Below are 19,936 nucleotides of genomic sequence, written 5' to 3'. Positions count from 1 at the left end.
TGGTTGTTGTTGTTGTTGTGTGGTTTTTTTGCTTTTGTTTTTCCTTTCTCCTTCCTCCCCTTTGAAAGTAGGAGCAAACTCCTTGGTTAATGGAAATGAAATCAAGATCCCAAGATGGAAACTTCATTTTCTTCTTCCCTACCCACTCACTTTCCAGGGAGTGCTGTATTATATTGCCCCCTTTTTTCAGAGGGATAGGATCTCATGCCCTTTTTTTTTTTTTTTTTTAAACATTCATTAGGTGCTTGGGTTTGATTCATTCGCTACAGAAGAACGAAAGTCACAACATTATAGAGAGGTAGGGCTGGAAAAGGACTTTGGAGGTCATCTAGTCCAACCCCCTGCCTGAGGCAGGATCATCCCTATCCTAACCATTCTGTATAAATCTATTGCCTCACTTCTTAGCAATGCTACACAGTCAACCCTGGCACAGCACAAGACCCAACACCCTAATCTGCCACAAATAAAGCAGGGGGACAATGGCAGTCAATGTCCTGCTGGTTTAAAGGTTGTTAAAATATGCTTGAGAGATCCCAGGAAGAAGGCCAAGTAAAACATGTTGTTGTATTCCCTAACATAGGGCTGTCCAGTAGACAGCCCGTGAGCTGTATGTGGTCCATGAGGGATTGACTTGTGCTTTGTGGGCTCTGCCACATTGCTCCGGCAGCTGCTGCCACTGGGGTCTTTGGGCTTCCCCTGCTTCCTGGCTTCTGCTCTTTCCCCACTGCCCTTGGGGGCAGGGTAGTACAGTCCAGCATCCCAGGGGTCCTGTCCAGTGAGGACACCCACGAGATGCATGGCCCACATGACACGTGGCTCCTGGCCACTCAGAAGTTGGACAGCCCTACCCTGACACATAGGAAAGAGCAGCAAAGCTAAGCTAACCGCATGGAAGCAATTTCTGCACTTCATAGCACAATGCCATTAATCCTTAAAAACGTTTACATTTTTAAGGTGAGAGGGATAATACTAAGGTAGTACTAATATAAATAGAATTGAACTTGGGCTGGACTGGCTGACCTCATGAGGTCCCTTCCAGTGCCACTTTCGCATGATCCTGTCATCTTCTAATGACAACAATATTTGGATATTATAAAAACTTAAGTTTGTATGTCTGTAATGCTTTATTTGTGCTCTGATTGGCTGACAAACAGCCAATCAGAGTGTGAAAAGTGTTCTGGCAGAAGGCACCCTGCTGCCGGGATGGTGGGGGCATCATCCCCCCCAAAAATCAGGCCTGGTCCTCCATTTCCCCCTGCTGCTGCAGGCGTAGACCCCAAGCAGCAGAAGGGAAGGAGGAGCAGGAGTGGGCCTGGGGTTCTGTCCCCAAATGCGTCCCCCCCCCCCAGTCATTCTTGACAGGCAGTTGCTAGTTGAATAATAAATGCATGGAAAGTTGCACGTGGTGGAGGTGAACACTGAAGAAGGACTTAGTATCTTGGATCATTAGATGGATGTTGACAAATATTGGTCATTTTACAATATGATCAAGCTTTTGTGCTTTTTAGTATTTATGTCTTTGAGTTTATAGGTCTGTGGAGTCCATCAGGATGCAGAGGTCATGTGGCCTTAGTCTTCTGATGCCTGGAACCACAGCTTCCTAGTTAGCACATGTATTGGTCATAAACATCTGCAAAAATTTTAATTTTGTCTGTATAATTTTAATGCTTGACAGCCACTTTGCATGTCAGTCCCTGAAAGGCGCTTCTATATGTTGTGCATCTTTCAGAGGTGTGCTGGAGGGAAGATGGCTGTAACCACGCAACTAAAGACTGCTGGTGGTACAGATGTGTGGGGCTGCATCTGTCCGTTTCTGTAATTTGTGCATCTCCTGACTTATATGAAACCTTTGACCTCCAAAACATCGAACTCTCAAGTTTCCTTAAATACTAGCAAAAAAAGACTAGATCAGCTAATTGCGGTATGCTTCTTTGGAGATTTCTTCTCCTCACGTACGCTGCTATGCATCTTGCTGTACAAGCCAGGCTATTCCTCCTGATTCCCCGAGAGTTTTGCTTAACCAGCTATGTCACGGAGGAGCTTCATTTCTGAGAAATGGATACACATGGAAGATGGCCAAATGGTTGCAGGTGTTCCAGTTCACTGTGCGCGTGTAAACTTAAAACAATTGGGTTGTGTCTGCACAAGTCCTCTTTCTAATGTTTCCTGCACTAGTTCAGTTTCACCCATGGGAACACCAGCATGAGCAGAGCTCTAAGTTGCTACCAAGACGTTAACGGTGATGTCCTGTAACCCAATCAAAGCAGGCCTTGGTGGCATGACTAAATGTTCCTGGTCATCAGAACACTTGAACTCCTGGTTCAGAGACCGTACCTTTTTTATTAGACCAATTAAGAAATCACAAAAATTATCTTTTCCTGCAAGCTTTTGGGCACACGCACCCTTCCTCAGGCTCAGGGAAAATTTAAAGATGGTAACAAGTCCCCTTAGGTAGAAAATAAACGTCATTTTTGCACAGAGGAGGCTGAAGATGGAAGTCCATCCCTCTGGGTCTGTGACAGTGTCTTTGTGAGCCGCTCATTGATGTGCAGATCAGGTAGAATTCCTTCCCTGGTGGTGTCAGATGACAAAAGACAGACGTGTAGAAATCTTTCTTGTTGTTCAGCAGTGAAGTTTAAAGCCAAAATCGGCTAAAATTCAGCATCTTCTGTGTTTCAGGCATGTACTTCGTAGCCATGTTGATGTACTTGGTAGCTGGCTACCAAGTACATACCTGGTCAACAGTGCATGTTCACTCCAGCTAGTAGAAGTGAAGCTGAAATAGTGGTATCAATGTTAAAGAAAAGATGAAAAACATAAAAGAGTACACGTAGGCCTTGGTTGTTGGAGGATGCTTACCATTTCCTTCAGTTGTGGTCAGGTATGTTTCCTTGGCATCATTGTGCTTTGAACAAGCGGACTCTGATTTTTTCCCCCCCCCTCTTCTTAAAACAAAGAAACCCTTTCCTGAACCGGAAAAGCAGTAACATACTTCCTCCATGTTTTTTGTCTCCTCTTATTAATGCCACTCAGTGATTTCTAAACTCTGATACCTGAACAGTCATGGGATATAGCTTGGTGTGGATTTAGGATTGAAATTCTCCAGCTGGTAAGCAAGTGTGTTTGTTGATTGTAGCCAAGGCCTCCACTTGTGAACTGCAGTTTTGTTTGGAGTGGTTTTTTTGGGGGCGTGGGGGGCTGGTATTTTTTAGTACATTAAAGCTAGTGAGGAGACCTGAAGTTCTAGTTTGATTACGCATGCGTGTTGGTGTCTGAAATACAAAATGACTAAGAGTGCACCGATAGAGATTTTTTGGGCCGATACCAATGGCCGATTTGATAACGAGCCACATTGGCTGATGCCAATCCGATTGCCAATATGCAGCCCTGCAGTATGGAGAGCAGGTGACCGGTTGGTAAGTCTGTTGTGGGGGATGAGGGGCTCAGATCAAGGTCCCCATGGTGAGAGAGGCAGTAGGGCTGGGGCAGGTGCTGCCCAGCTGGGGCAGGGTGTGGGATGGAGCTGTGAGCGGCTCATCTGGGAGGGTGTGGGGGAGGGGTGGCTCCTGCCACTACACCCTGGAAAGGCATGGGGGCGGGGGAGGTGTGTGCCTCTGGATCTGCACATGGGGCAAAGGTGGGTTGCTGCTGAGGCTGGGGTCGAGGTGGTGCTGAGGTCTTCCTGGTTGGGGGCTGGGCTACGCTCGGGGCAGGCAGTGGTGGCGCTGGGAGGAGGGCTGCGAGGGGTGGGGCTGCAGCCCCTGCAATATTTGCTGTAGCCCTCCCAACCTTCCCTCTCAATGCCTCCCCTGTCTGCCCTGAGCGCAGCCTGGCCCAGCCAGGAAGATCCCGGCACGGCCTCGGTGCCAGCTCGCCCTCACTTCACACGCAGATCTGGGGGCACGTGCCGCCCCCCCCCACCCCCCCATGCCTTCCCAGGGTGCGTGCAGGATGGGAGCTGCCACCCGCTCCTCGTACCCCTTGGACAAGCTGCTCACAGTTCTGTGAGCCCCAGTGTCAACCCCTCTCTCTGTCATACTGTGGGGGGGTCTCAGTCTGCCCCCTACCTCAGACCTCTTGCCTCATGACAAACTTACCAGCCAGATGCAGCTCTTCTCCACGCTGTGGGGCTGCACTCCTGTCTGCCTGCATGCTGTGCTGCAACTGTGCACATGCACACCAGCATTTATTGGCCACATCGGCCAAAAAAGCCAATTGCCAGTATTGTCAATTTTCCTTACATCAGTGCTGATCCGATATGGGACCAATGTATCAGCATACCTCTGAAAATCACTTTAGTACATCTTGTTTTCACTCAAATCCTTATTTAATATTTGGAAGGATCCTCACACACTATGGAATCTCTCCTAGCTATGGGGAGGGTCCAGGTAGTTTTTTGTTGCAGAGTTGACACCTTCTACCTCCAGAATTTCGTGTTAACTTGTGTAAAGGAATATTTATTTAAGCTTTCTGCAAGCCATAGGAAATCCTAATCAGTTCAGAGATGTACAAAATGAACTTATTTCAGAGAGTTAAGTTTGAAACCTGGAAAGAGCTTTTGGAAGTTCTAACGACTTTTGATAGTGATCACATCAAGTCTTGCCTAAAATAGGAAAATTAGGTAGTTTTACAGGTGTAATAATCAGAATGTGTTAAATCAGTGCAAAGGGCTTCCCTTAAAAGTAACGGCTTAGAATTGGGCCAGCTTCCTCTGAAGAAGATTTTTGATGGAGGGGAGAGGGCAGTTACAGGCTTTTGCTGTGTTTTCAGGAAAATGCCACTGCTTATTTGGAGTCCAGTCATTAGTTTAGAATTGTCATTACTAAGGATCGTTGTTTTCTCTAATATTAGTGTTGTTTGATTTAATCACAGAAAAATGTGGATTCTGGGTACTTTTTTAAACTGAAAATTGGGGATTTTTTTATCAGAGAGAACCAGGATTTCTGATCATTACCTACCCCAAGAAGCTTTTCTAAGATGAGCTATTGTGCAATTAGGGATGTTCAAAATGTAACAACTGCTTCAGGGTAGCTTTATTTTTTTCACATGGAAGTTATCCTTCGCTGTTTTGTATGATACGCTCAGAAAATTCCCATGTGTACCAGTCAGATGTTTTTATCTTGGGAAGCTTTTGGTTTGCTTTTTAACCTGGAAGAAAAACTTCCTGTCGAGGCAGATACCTCGTCACTTTGATTTGGGCCTGAAAACGGATGACATCAGGCAGACATTGAAAAGAGACGCTTTCCTCTGACATCCTGAACCCCCTCCCACCCTTCTTTTGTAGGTAACTTTTAATGGGGGTGAACAATATTGCAAATGTGGTCCAATTTGCACAGTTTTAGGTCATGCTTTTTTTTTTGTCTTTTAATTTTAAGTTTCTCCCTTATGAAAACATGAACTAGGGAGGAAAATGGGATTGCAGTTTTTTTATGCAACCACATGAGTGTCTGGTCATCTGGATGAGACTCATTTCCCAGCTCTTAGCGACACAGCAGGGAGACAGAAAACTGAGGCCCTTCAAAGCTGTCGGAAAAGTTGACTTGCATTCCTGGCTTCTGCCCAATTTTGAAAAAAAAGAATGCAGGTGAAGGGAAAGGGAAGCCATCTGAATTACGGACAGAGGGAAAGACTTCTATTGACCCCTTTCTTATGGAAGTGCAAGAACAGTAGCTGCTTTCTACTGTCTCAGCTATCTGACTGGCCCTGCCTAGTGTTAGACCAGGGGTGGGCAATTATTTCAGGTGGAGGGCTGCTTACTGAGTTTTGGCAATCTATCGAGAGCAGCATGACAGGCAGCCAGGGGCAGATAACTATTAATTTTCTAAATTTTTTTAGGGGCCCGGTGGGCAGGAAAGAATGGCCTGTTGGGCCATATGTGGCCCACCCCTGCGTTAGACCCTTAGTATCAGACTCTTTCAGTATGGGACCAAAAGGACTCCCATCTAGTTTGGATTAAATAACATCTCTTGGCTTTGTCTTGAATGGGTACTGTGTGGTGGACCCTGCAAGGATTTCAGAACTGCTTTGTCCCATGTGTAGTCTTCGCAACCCATGGAAAAGCTACAACGTGGATGAAGTAATCCATTATTTCTCATTTGGATGGGAGCAATGGAAACCAGTGTTCTTGTTTCTAGCCTTAGAATCAGGGATGGGCAGAGGTGGACCCAGTCTGAAACATCTACAGGGAATGTGCCTCACAGCGCTTTAAAATGGGAATGTGTTGAGGACAATTTCTAAGATACACAAGGATGGCAGCTCGTATTCCCAATAAATTGCCATGTACATTCTGCATAAACAGTAAAATTAGCTTCAGGGAAGAAGAAAAGTTGTATTCCTTCATCTCTTTCTGTAAAAAGAGAGCAGTGACTTATTCAGGCCTTGGATACAGAACAATTCATGTGCCAGGGAAAGGAATCTGAGGTCTTGAATGAGAATGAATGCTATGGGTATGCAGCCTCTTCTTGGAAAAATGGGAATATTCACATTTTGTTAATGCAATGAAAAGTCTTTCATGTTTTCACATTTGAATCCACGCGCTTCTCACTTAAGAAAATTAACCTTTCACCCAAGAAGATGAATTTTGATGTCCAGGCCAAGCAGAGGTGCCTATCTGAATGTGTATTTCTCAGGGGAGAGGTGAACACAAACATGGCTGAATTCTTATTCTCGGAGTACCTCCTACACAAAAATGTCTTGCTGACTGTTTTGCGAGTTTGGGCTGGTGAAAGACCTGTTTCCATCTGAAAATGGTGAAGTGCCCGGTCAAGAAATCCAACCTTAATCTGCTGGCTGGTGTCAAGTCCATCACTTTCACTACAGTGTCCTCTAAGAAGATGGGTCTTTTGTCTTTTGGTATAATATTCTCCCAATGCCCAGAGAAGAGTCTTGTACAAATCCCAACCTTATTCTGACACCAGAAGGCCAGAAAGCAGGAACTTGGAACAACCCATGCCTTACCTATATGGTAAGAGCTGCTGAGGTAACTTAAAGTACTCGTAGAGTAGTGTCCTATTTTCAGTTTAACACCGAGTACAGTTAAAACGCAAGCAGATGCATGTTCAAGCATTTTAGCATGTGTTAAATGCCCTTGTAGTGTTACACAGTTGTTTCCTTCCAGGGAAGGATTATCTTCTAACATCTACTATAATAGGTCCCTACATTCCAGTGACTTCCAAGTGGTGCAAGCAAATGTGACGAGGCTTTTAAATTATTTTGGCTGTGGCAGTAGAGGAATCCTTGACCACCTTCATTGTTAGGAAGAACTTTCTGATTGAAGGTGAGCAAGCATTGGAACAGATTACCTAGAAAAGTGGCACCTCCATCCCTGGGAATTTCAAGAGAGGGTTAGACAAATACTTGGTTGAGCTGGCTTAGTTGGGGATGATCCTACCTTGAGTAGGGGGTTGGACTAAATGACTTTGAAGTCCCTTCCAGCCTTATTTTCCCATGATCCTCTTGCTGTCAGTGACTAAGTCTAGTTTTGGCACAGAAAAGCAAGAAGGCTTGAAGCACCCTGTTAAAACAGGTATTTACTAAAGGACTTGAAGAGGAGCATAGATGCAATTTCCTGTTCCTCCTTTTGATTTCCTTTTTTTTTACCGTGGGTACTTTTGATTGAATTCAAAGAGTGAGGCTTATGCCTCTCCCTTTTCCTGGGTAACCTTATTCCACCCAAACAGAAAATCTTCCATTTTTGAGCTTCACTATCGCAATTTTTGGCTCTTCATAACATGTTTTGTCTAGCGGGCCCGTGAGTGTTTCACAAATATGCGCGCAATGTGTGCTGCAGGAACGCCATCCTTGCATGACTTCCCCAAAGTCGCACACTAACTCAGTTAAAGAACCCAGGTCTCTTACCTTTTTATTTCCTCTTCCCCCATCCAGCCTTATTGGCCTCTCTGATTGTCACCAAAGCTTGTCACCTTTTCCGAAGGAAGTCAGTGAGAGTGAAATAGATTACTAAGCGTAAAAATCTATCTTCAGTGAGAAGGGAACTGTAGGAAAAAAGGACATGACAGTTTAGTGGAGCTTTTGTTAAAACTTAAAAAAAATTGGCAGGCACTTTCTATAATCTAGTCCTTGGGCAAATATAAAGAAATGTTTGTTTGGGTTTCATGTTTGTTTAAAATATCTAATAGAAAAGTTGCTTTTAATAATGGGATTGGATGTTTGCAATTTGGGTATCCCATATCTCTTTCCTTGCCAAAATATTTTGTTCTATTTTTCCAAATCCCCAATGTCAATTCTTTAGTTAAACAAACTTACTGTAAACTAAAATTGTTTTGGCAAATATGACCTTTCAGCATATTTATTTCACTTGTGAAAAATAGCTGTAGCATGTGTGACTTTTCTTTATGGCTTGCACTCAAGAATTCAGTAAGTATTGTCCATGAAAACTCCAGATAAAATTGATTTAAAAAAAACAAAACCAAAAAAACCCCCCCCAGAAAGACTCAGAACAATTCAGATAGAACTAGCAGCAACTTTGCAGCAAGGAAATGCATAGTAAAATCTGGATGTCTCCACTAACAAGCATAAAAAGGTAATGGACTGTAGCTCCTCAGTTAGTAGCTGGCAATTGTGACTACTCTAAATGATCCCCAACTGCCTAAAAATTGAAGATGTTGGTTATCAGAGCACTTCTGTTTTCTTCCACCAAAAAACCAACAACCCACCAGGAAATAGTCATAAAACAACAACCTGATTCATATAGAGATCATAAAGTCCAGGGAGACAGCGTGATCTTGCTACTAATTATGCCTAAGTTTTTTGAGAGAGCCATAGCGTGGTGAGGGAGTTCAAAGGTTTTGCAGATAAAGGTCTTATTCATATCATAAGACCAGTGATTTTTGGTGGGTATCGGGATGGGGTCATCATTCTAATCACGCTTGTCCAACATGCGGCCTGTGGGCTGCCATATGACCCTCCAAGCTGTTTTCTGAGGCCCGAGGTGCTGCAATGGGAAATGAAAGTAAACACTATACTTTTGTTTCGGGGAGGGAGAGGGGGTGATGTGATACTGCTTCCTGTGAGGTCTTTGAATATGGCTCGCCAGTCCACTGGGTGCTAAAAAGTTCATGATCCAGCCCCACATTCAAAAAGGTTGGACACCCCTGTTCTAAATGCATGCCAAGCATGAAACTGGTGAGGCTAATGGTAAACTATAGCTTTGTTCACAGTTTCAGCGTGAAAGACTGCAACCCATAGAGATTCTGGTTAAGAAAACTAATTAAATTCAGGAGTGAAAGATTTCAGCCCTCCTGTTAGAAGTAAATGGTCTGAGCAGCTCACTTCACCTGCCAGCCACCCCAGTTTTTGGGAAGAAAGGAGGTAGTTTGAATTTATTCTTGCTAACTATTCATGGACTGTATTCAGAAGAATGATTTCTTGCATCAGTATCGGGTTAATGGATATCTTGAGCTTTAAGATGGGAAGGAAATCTTGCTCTTTCTTCTTTTAACTCTAATCTCCTGGTTGCTGTGATTAAGGGAAGGGGGAAGGAAGGATAAGGGCTTTTGCAGATACATACCTGTCATGTTAAGGTAGCTCACCTATCTGAAGGAAGGGGTCCAGTATCTACTGTGCTTCTCATGCTTTGCTTAGCACGACACTTGTATGATCTGGCGGAATTGCACTGCAGTTCTTAAGACCCTGAGTATCAACATCACCTGTTTTTTTTTAATATTTCTTTCCATTGTTAGTTGACCAGGTTGTAAAATGCTGCAGAGATCCTAGAGCAGTCTCCAGACACTGAATGATGATGTGATTGGGTAAAACTTCTCAATAAACTTGTTTGTGTGTATAGAAACTTGTGTTTTCCTACTTACATAGGAATAGGATACTGGCCAGTGGGTCTTAGCATCTTCAGAATTAGTTCAAGTACTATTTTTTTGTTAACAATCTATAGACCAGCTCTTGAAGAATATGGTTTTGGCTAATTACATAAATCATAAGAAAAGGCTAGAAGGAATCTTGGTACATCTCTAGCACATCTGCCTGCTCATGATCATCCCAGAAAACTATTGTTTAACCTGCATCTAAACTTCCAGTGATGGAGATTCGACAACCGCCTTCATCCACCCTCTGAGTTAAAGTTCTTCTTAATATCCAATGGATCTACCTTGCTGCAATTTCAGGCCTTCTCCATATGGAACAGTTGATCACCCTCGGCTCCGTAACAACCTTTTTTTGTTATGTATGTTTTGCCATCAGTTTGCTCGTACTTGTCATGACTATAAATGATGTAGATTGTAGTTGAAAGCACACATCATCCTAATTTTTAAGATGAGCACTGTGGGGGTCTGGACTTTGATTCAAGTTGGCAATGGAAATGATGCACAGCCTATCGATGCCAAGATTGCTGTCCAACCAATTCAAACTGGATTAGAATTCAATAATAATAAGTGGTTCAGGTTTTGATTACTCTTCCACCGGAGTACACCATAAGTTACTCATTGAAATTTAAAATTCTGCTGATTTACATGCGCCAAAAAAAAAATCAGGTTCTTGTTCTGTGGGAGAAGAGAATAAGTTTCTGTCTTTTTGCCTGTAGTGATGGCTTTGCTTCATTGTTATGCTTGACATATTTGCCTGTAGTATGCATCAGGTTTATGAACTGTCCTTGGCAGAAAATGGAATGTATGGTCTTTTTTCCCCCCCTTGTTTAAAGCTAAAGGAGTAGTTTGTTCTTATGTGCATGGCCTTCCCATGCCAAAGAAATTCCCCACAAGCACTTTTGTGAGTGATCTCACTTCCAGTGTGTCAGACCACAAATCCTATGACTTTATTTGTGAGAGTCCAACTGGAGTGTTACCATTGACCCAGTGACATAGAAGTCCCTTAAAATTACAATTCTGGAACACTTTGCTTCAGCTGTGGACATGACCTTACTGTTACTGCTGCCATAATTTTTGGCACAGCACCTAACATCCCAAACTCTCCATGCAATTAGTACAAGTGCTTGAAGTGATAGTATTGTGTCAGTGTCCAGGCAATTGAGTTTTAACAGTAAAGCTATTTTTGTTCTTGAACCCAAGGAAACAACAGGAGCATGACTGCCTGGTTCTTGGTTTAAAAGTGTAAAGCCTTTGCTTAATAGAAGCAGACTTGATTGTGGAAATAAATTGTCTCACAGAATTATTCTTTGTGATTTAGTTTGAGTGGATTTGAAATGTAGCACAGATCTACTGATGTAGGGGGAATCCTCCTACGCTATGTACTGGCTCAAGGAAGCATGCACGGATCTCTCCCTCTCTCAAACTTGCTTGTGGGCCCAGGGGGAGAAGGGAGGTTCCTAAAGCAGCATTATAATTCTTGAAGAGTTATTAATTGATCAAATTGCCCGAGAGAGCCACTGAATTACAAAATGGCTGTCTTTTAAAAAAGCTGAATTTAATCAGATATTTTTCGTTAATTTTAAGTGAATAAAACTCACAAAAGTGCTTAAGCTGAACACTTTCAAAAGTGGGGAAGTGAAAATGGGGTCTTCAGCTCCCAAATCTTTAGGTCCTTTTGAAAACTTTACTTGATACCTTCATTAATGACCCGAGTAAACGAGTTTATACCAAAAATTACTCTGTTTTTAAGTCATATGAATATGCAAGGAAATAAACCAAATGTCACCACGTAACTAAAAAGGCAGTTTCAGGAGAGATTGGTGCAAAAGGGTCTGTCCTAGGTGTAGTCCTTCCCCCATCTTCTTTATTAATAGAATTGGATGATAGTACTCAAGAGTAAATTGGATGCTTATCTTGCTGGGATCCTATGACCCCAGCTGACTTCCTGCCCTTTGGGCAGGGGGCTGGACTCGATGATCTCCCGAGGTCCCTTCCAGCCCTAAGGTCTATGAAATCTACTCCGATGCATGTTTAGCAAACTTGATGTCATCTGTAAGTTGGGGTGAGTTGCAGATAGTCTTGAGGGCAGGGCTAGGATCCAGAATAACCTGGATAGACTGGAAAAAATGGTCCACAATTAATAGATGAGATTCAACAAGGAAAAATGTGCAGTCCAGTACTTGGAGTAGAATAATTGCATGCACAAATACAAACCGGGGAATGGCTGCAGTATGGCAAAGAAGGACTTGGGGGGTTATGGTGAACTGTAAATAAAACATGAGCCAACAGTGTGCTCTTGATGTAAAAAAAAGGCCAGCAACATACCAAGTTGTATTAACAGGAGTGTCACCTGCAAATCAAGGGTGATTCTTCTGCTCCAAGCACTGATGAGCACAGTGTCTAGGTTTGGGCCCCGCACTTCATGAAGGACATGGACAGACTGGAAAGAGTCCAGTGCGGAGCCACAAAGATGATAAGGGGCTTGGGAGACAAGACAGGAAAAGCAGAAAGAGCTAGGTTTATTTAGTGTGGAAAAGGGAAGACTGAGGGGAGAGTTAAGTCTTCAAATGTCTGAAGGGTAATTGTAGAAGATAGAGATGGGCTTTTCTCTGTGTCCATGGGGGATAGGACTAGGAGCAATGGCCTCAAGCTGCAGTGGAGGAAACTTAGGCTGATGATTAGGAGGAATTCGCTGACTGTGAGGATGATTGACCACGGAACAGGCTGCCTAGAGAAGTTATAGCATCTCTGTTCCTGGAAACTTTCAAAAACAGGTGGTTGCCTGGGGTGGTTTAGGTCAGGACGGATGCTGTCTTGAGCAGGGGGCTGGATGAGATGACCTTGAGAGGCCTACTTTCAAAAGAGGGTACTTTCATAGAGTCATAAGAAAGTCCCAGACTTTTCAGAGGAAGTAATCTGGAAACTAGTGGCAAATTAAGACTCTGCTATAGGAGCAAAATAGGTCCATACAGTTTTGAATTGCATGGAGAATCATTTCATTGCTGGGTAGTCTCAACAGTGACCACACTATATCTGAGCCAAGCAACAAGTATCTTTTCCAAGATGTCTTCTGATCTGGTGAGCTGGACCAGCTAATTTTGCTCTCATTCAAAACTAGGCTTGACAAGACTGTTTCTCATGGTACACCTCCAGATATTTCTTCCTTGGTCCCATGGTTTCCTTGAGCTGGAAGGCTTGGATGTTTTTGAGCTGAAGAATGCAAATGCATGAGATCTAGAACAGCATAGTATGCTATATATAATATATAGCATCCTGGCACAAAGGTCTTCAAAAATGGCCAGAGCAGTTGTGTGCGTATTATTCAAGGAACTGAGATCTTCGTTTGATATTGTTACTAAAGGAATTGACCTTGGGTCTGGAGGACACGTACAACATTACTTTTAAGTTGCAGACAATTTTGTTTGCTTAAGAAGCAGCAGTCTGCAAACAAGTAGATCAGTAGTAGGTGATTTGCCCCTTGCTATGGCATGTACCTTTTGAACGAGCCAACCTAATTCACTTGAGGATAAGAGAAGGGGCTATTGGCTGATATCCTGGAGCATGAAATGTGATTTGCCTTGTTTTATCTGGATGCAGCTAAAACAAACTTTGTTAGGCTAACTTTGTAATTTTGCAAAACCCCCACTATTTTAAGTGGACTAGATCAATTCAGATGAATGGAATTTAGCGAGCTTATATTACAGGGTGTGAAAAGCAGAGAACTGAGCCACTATGCTCTCCATTATCTGTAAGTTTTAGGTTCAAGTTCATAACTGTGTTTCTGTAAATTTCTCCACTCCTGTAAATGTTTGTTTCCACATGGCTAAAATTTCAGCCATCAGATTGAATACTATAGTATACTCTAAAAGAGGCCTCGCTTCCCCCCCCACTGCATGTCATATGATGTTTAATTTGCTAGTGATTCTGTACAATTTTATTTATTTCCAGAGTTGTGTGCTGCGTATAAATGTGTTTTTTATACAAGTAGATTTACTTAAATATCACTAGGGCTCTTTTTTTGCCATAGGGGGTCTTTGTATTCAGCTTTTGTTACATGCACTTTGTAAAGCAAGTGGACGCTAGCTACAGTCTGAACGAAAGAGGTTTTTTTTCCATAAGGTTTGGCTACCAGTGAATTCTGAATGCCTTGAAACTTTCAAATGTACAAGCAAAAATCGAATTGACTCGATAGTCAAAACTAATCAGTGCAGATGTATTAAAATGCTTTGTAGATCATTGTTTTTGGCCTGTTCCTCCTGCAAGCTCTCGCTGTGACCACTACCATGCTTTGTGGGAGTCATGTGCTAATGTACACTATTCTGTGGTCCCATACAGCAGGGAAAAGTGGTGGTGTCTGGGTCCAGGCTTCAGCCCAGTGAATGCACATGTGGCTATGCACAAGCACACTAATTTATTTCCTTCTGACATGAGAAAAATCTTCACAATATTTTTGCCAGAATATTCATGTTGTTTTAAGAAACGGATGTTTCATAAAACATGGAAACCTGCAGTTCTGAGCTCCAGATGCTGGGATTGATGTGGTTGAAAAGCAATACCTGTGGCTGTGTGCAGTATGTGGTGCTCCAGACCCGTCTGCAGTGATACACACTGCACACTTCAGGTGTTCTCCATGCTGCAAGGTAGCAGCATAGGGGTTTCTTGACCCTAGGAGATCCTGGGGTCAAAAAACCCCCCACACAAGATAAAAGCAGGGTGATGCGCGCTGCCCCCCCGCCATTACGCCACTGGTTCCCATCTCTAAAGAATACATTTTGGCATGATATAAACTAGGAGTAATGAACTTGTGGCACAGGCATATTGTGCGTGACATGGAGCAGATGAGGGAGAGGGTGATCAGCATAGCAACAGTTGGGAAGGAAGCAGAGCAGCAAATCAGGCAAGGAGCACAAGGCAGAGAGGAGAAAAACAAGAGCAGCAAATCTGGCAGGGGAAGGGATCAGAGTGGCATTTGGAGGGTGTGGGGCTAATTTATGGCATGTTTGCCAAAAAAGTTGACGCCCCTCCCGGTTTAAACCTGACAAACCTAACAAAAAGGGAATTTGGAGAAGAATGAAACCTACGTACTTAAATTAAGTAAAACCTAAAATCTCTGAGGCAGGGATGGTCTGCCCCCCACCCCCTTTTATGCCATCCCTAACCTGTGTGAGATCTGAGGCTCTTGGGTATGACTGTGGTACAATAAGAAACTGGAGACAAGGTTTTTTTCAGCGAGACAACATAATGTGCTTCAAACGGACATCCAGAAATAGTGTTGTAATGTACTAAAGAGGTGGTTCACAGTTCTGCGTTGGTGGAGCGCGTCCCTGCCCTTCCTTATTGACCAGGTGGAAAGCAGTCCGACTGCCAGGCTCTTTCCCCCAAGCAAGGTCCCCCTGCTGCCTGTAGGCTTGCTTTGGGCAGGCTGAAGAAGAGAGAAAATGTCTTGGATTCTTGTTTTTTTCCTAAGCAGGAACTCCTGTATATGGGGGTGTAATTGGCCAGAATTTGAAGAGCCTAGCTTAACTGCCCAGAATTTTATCTGGATCAAGAGTCTCCCAGCCCTTGGATTTCCTGTTGCGTGCGGATGCCCTATGGAGCTACCTCCCCCCCTTTCCACCTCTCTAAGTAATCTGGCTTCCCTACGCTAGTGTCTTGGATCACCTTGTTCCTGAAGTTTCTCTCCGGTTGCCCAAACTATTTGGATCCTGAGCCAGCTGTGGGAACTTATGCATAAGGATTTCAATACGAGACTTGGCATGTCAGATTTCATTTTGGAGAGTTAGACAGTCTTGAAGAATCCTAATGATCTCGATTCCTTTGAGATTTTTAGAAAACAAACTAATTACTAGACTCTTAAAATGAGCCTTATGAAACCTGGAAGGAGCCTTTTGTTAGTCTCCCTGACGTTCTAAGAGCTGAAAGTAGGGAAAATTGCAAGGCAATAAACTTTTGTTTTCAGTGTGTTGAGACCAGCCTTTGAAATTTCTGAAATGAAACTGTTTTAAGAGTTGAAGCATGGATGGTGCTTCCGCAGTAACGTACGGTTGGTGCTTTTGCTGCCTTCTCTGCTGAGGTGGTGTTGGGACAATGTGTTTTCTTTTTTTACTGTTGCAGAAACTTGGTCTTAATACAGATTAAATCTGTGATTTAAACCATACTGGACTATAATGATGCTGGGAGAAACTTGCTATGTGTTTGTTTTATTAATGCATTATTTCATTTACCTACTTGTGTCTATGACTTTACTCTGTGGGTCAAAGGAAGTACATGGAAATTAAGTTATTGCTCCAAGATTCAGTATTATGAGTCGCACGTGTAACTTTGCAGCCCCTCATAGCTGTTGGAGTTACCATAATTAATGCTAATATGTGCCAGGGAAGTCTTGGCCTAAAATTGCTAACTCATTGAGTTTTTAGTGTTTATGGATAAATAGACAACTGTATCTATGTGACTCATAGCAAAAAATTGCAAGAGGTGCTTTTTTAGTAAATATAATGCTAATCTATTTTTAAAATTATTAAGATACAAGTTTTGGGAATTTTCTAATAAAGAAATTGAAGCTTTGTATAGAGAGGCTATACAAATTAAATCTATATGAAGCTGTCCTTGGAGGTATACGTGGTGTTAATGGCTTTTAGGATAGTGTCATAAAGGAAATGAACAATTGATCAAAGTTATTATAAAATTGCCCTCTTATCACTCGGATATTACGCATCTTTTAACATGAAGTATGAATTTTGTGTATAGGATTTATCATATTTTTGTTTCCCTGTGTCTGTTGCTTCCTTCATACTGACTTTGACTGAAAAAACGTGCTACACAGTGGCATGTTCTTGTTTTTACTGAGTGAATTCTCCATAGTAGTATCTTCCCTGCCTTTTTTTTTTTTTTTTGTAGTTCCTATAAAAACAGGAAAACAAAATGTTTGGTTGCTGGTTAGTAAAATACCACTGTTGCTTTGGGACTGAGTTGTCTAACAACACAACGCTGTGTCCTGATGTTATTTAGACAGTCAGATTTACTGTGGGTTCAAGGGATGGGGGCGTCTGTTCACATGCCTGCTAATTACCCTGTAGGATAGATTTGCACTTCTATATCAGCAACTATTGATCCTTTGACTCGTGGTTAGGGTAGCCATCATAGAGGACAGTCTGGCTGTCTTCTGTCATCTATCAATATGAAGCCAGATGCCTTTATGCCCTCTATGTCCTCTATGATGACCATCCTACTTGTCGTGTATGCGTAAGAGGTCTAGTCAGATGCCCAGTGAATCCACTTGTGGCTGACGCACCCAATTCGAGAGCGACACGGCTTGTTACAAGTTTCACAGATCCAGGTGCTCTCTGAGGTGAAGTCCAAGTTCACAATGCACTGCTTTCTTCTTTCTCGATTTGCTTCCATCCTCTGGATCAAAGCCACTTTGTTGATGCCAGATGTTCCCTCCAGATTGGATGGCATCAAACTGCATTGCTACAGTGCTGCCATACCCTGCTTTTGAGGGGGTCCCATGGCCCCACGCAGTGTTTAAAGGGGCTCCGCACAGGCTGATTTGCCCCAGGCTCCCCTAGGGTCGGCTCCGTTTGTACACATACCTTTTAATCCTGCGATGCTCCGGCGATCCACCACTTCAGAGTCGACTCAGTTAATCAAACCTGTTCCGCATGCGAGCTGAGGCGAACTGCACTGTGCTGCGTGCAGTTGTATACGTGAGGAAATGTGCTTGTGAACTAAAGAACTGCCAAGGTGTTTTAGTTCGAAAGCGCATTGCTGGCATTTTCTTAGCGCTGACGTGCATTTTGCTGCTTATACAACTGCATTCGTCATGGCACTGCGGCACTTGCACCTGTAAAAAAAAAAAAAAAAAAAAAAAAAAATGCCCGGTGGTTTTTTAGTGATGTTTTAAAAGTGCATTAGTCTATTTTAAAGAGCATTAGCAAAAGCACTTTTTTAAAAATTAATCCTTAATGTACATTAAAATAAGCTAATGCACATTAATGCGTGCCTGTAGAAGTGCCCAGTGATAGCAGTATTGTTTTTAAGGCTGTGTATGGCTCACTTCCACAGGACTGAGGTTGTAACGTAAGTGGTGGTGTTTTTTAAAGAGCTTGGAGTGGGCACCGAGGTGGAAACAGTTTATACACAGGTCCAGGTTGGGGGTGTGCCACCAGGAGCCGTCCTTGTCTAGCGCATGATTTAGGCCTGTGCTGGGTTGATTTGTTGTCTTCCTCCTTGTCCTGGAAGTATTCCCTTAGGTTTAAGCCGGCGGGGAAAGCCTTGAGGTCTCCAAACAGATGCATTGTATTGAGTTGTTTAATGGTACGGAAAGAAAGGCCATAGGATTGTACAGACACTCAGATTGGTTGAGGATGTGGTTGGATAGACTGATATTACCTTGGATTGTAGGGTTGTTGGAGGATGTAAATTTAGACAGTTTTGCATTCTTCCCTCTCTAAGATGTGACAACCATTTGTGGCAACCGTGGTACTCTCAAGTGCTTAGAAAAGAATCGGCTTAATGCTTCCTAGGCCTGCTTTTCCTATTGCATTCCTCTGCATCTTTAAATTTCACTAAAGAAACATAAAAGTACATAGTAAATGTTCAGCTCTCTGCCTCTTCCATTTGGCCTGATTTAAGGAGTGGTGAATGTGCAGTTGCTGAACCTGGATATCCTGATCTTGATCTCTTTGGGGCACACTCACACTGTGCTTTAGGGTGTACAGGGTCTGCGGTATAGGGTACAGATACCCAAGCTAGCAATGTAAACCATTGCTGTACTGAGCTCTGGGCTGTTGCAGCAAGGTAGCACCTGAGCTAGGTATTCTGATGCCAGCTTGAGTATCTCTGTCTTGTGCTGTATTTTAGACACAGTCCCTTTATATCTTGTTTTTACCTTCGACAGCCTGTTGGGTCCCATCTGTTGAACCTCTCACTTTTGCCATAGGCACGTGAGGGTTGTGTATTGTTAACCTAACTAGTGAGAAGAATACTAAGCATTTGCTGCAGTTCAAGTTACTGAGCTGCTTTTTGGGTGACTGCTTATTAAACTTTCTTAGCTTAAAGAGTTCATTTGTGTACTATCCCTCTTTAACACAGCTGATTGTCTGCTTACAGTCGTGTTGATTCTGCTGCTGAAGTAACAGGCAAGCTCGTCACTAGAGCCGCATACAAAGAATTTAATTTCTGTAACTTGTGTTTTATTTGCAGGCTTCATAGAGCCCAGTGTGCAATTAAACAGACTCAGGTAACTGTTCAGAAAATAGGAAGAGAGATTGAAGAAAAACTGAGACTTACATCTACAAGCAACGAACTGGTAGGCTTTGCTTTTGAAATCTCATTCTTGCTTCAGAATGTAGTTAAATAACACTATTGGAAACTTGGGCAACTTCTAAAACTTCAACATGAAATCCCTGTATTTTAATATTTGTCATTTTATAAATGGAAATTAATCTGGAAAGCACAATTGTGTTGGATTTTGCTTTAAATATACATTCACTGAGAGGGGGGACATTAATAGGTTATTTAATGCTTTACTTTGCAAAGGCACAAACATTAGCTGCACAGTGAATAAAGAGGATTTGCCAGGAAAAATAAACTGTTAGAGGTTGGGATTAATGATCTACTAAAGGGAAGTGCAGTTTTAGTTGTTTGGGTTGAGTCTACTAGTTGTACTTGCTTTCAGGCCAGCCTTTTGAGATGAATGGAATGCACGTAATCACTTATCAGACACACAAGTGACATGTCCATTTTAAATATTAACCACCTATTAGCATTAGCCATAGCTTTGTGCACTGCATGGCCAGGGACAGAAGTTGCATGTAAATTGGGTGAAGTCATCAGAAGCGGTTTAAACCTGTAAGAGAACAGAAGTTCAGCGTTTGTAAACCAGTTTCAGAATGGCTGTACTGGTTTAAGATAAACCTGGTTGAATGTAGTATCGGACTTAACTGATTTTGCTCAAACTGGCTTATGAAACTTCTGTCCCATATCCTTTCTGGTTCAAGTTTTAATTCACAGTCTCCCAGCATGCTTTCCATCCCTGAGCTGGGCTGTGTGGTCTGTTCCAGCAAAGAATGGGAGAGGCAAGGACTGCCTCCCTTCCC

At 42.8% G+C, this 19,936-nt stretch overlaps 1 protein-coding gene across 1 annotated transcript in view; it reads left to right on the top strand.

Annotated features, from left to right (window-relative positions):
* The window catches only part of UVRAG (UV radiation resistance associated), a 142,258-nt gene that overhangs the window by 35,367 nt on the left and 86,955 nt on the right, over positions 1–19,936 (top strand). The window contains exon 7 of the mRNA XM_019530474.1: positions 19,041–19,146. Within this exon, the coding sequence (XP_019386019.1) occupies positions 19,041–19,146 (106 nt within the window). The remainder of the gene's footprint in view (positions 1–19,040; positions 19,147–19,936) is intronic.

The sequence above is a fragment of the Crocodylus porosus genome, unplaced genomic scaffold, assembly GCF_001723895.1.
Source record: "Crocodylus porosus isolate Cpor-Errol unplaced genomic scaffold, CroPor_comp1, whole genome shotgun sequence".
Classification (NCBI taxonomy): domain Eukaryota; kingdom Metazoa; phylum Chordata; order Crocodylia; family Crocodylidae; genus Crocodylus; species Crocodylus porosus.
The sequence above is the reverse complement of the archived record's forward strand: the minus strand, read 5'-3'. Positions and strand labels throughout refer to the sequence as shown.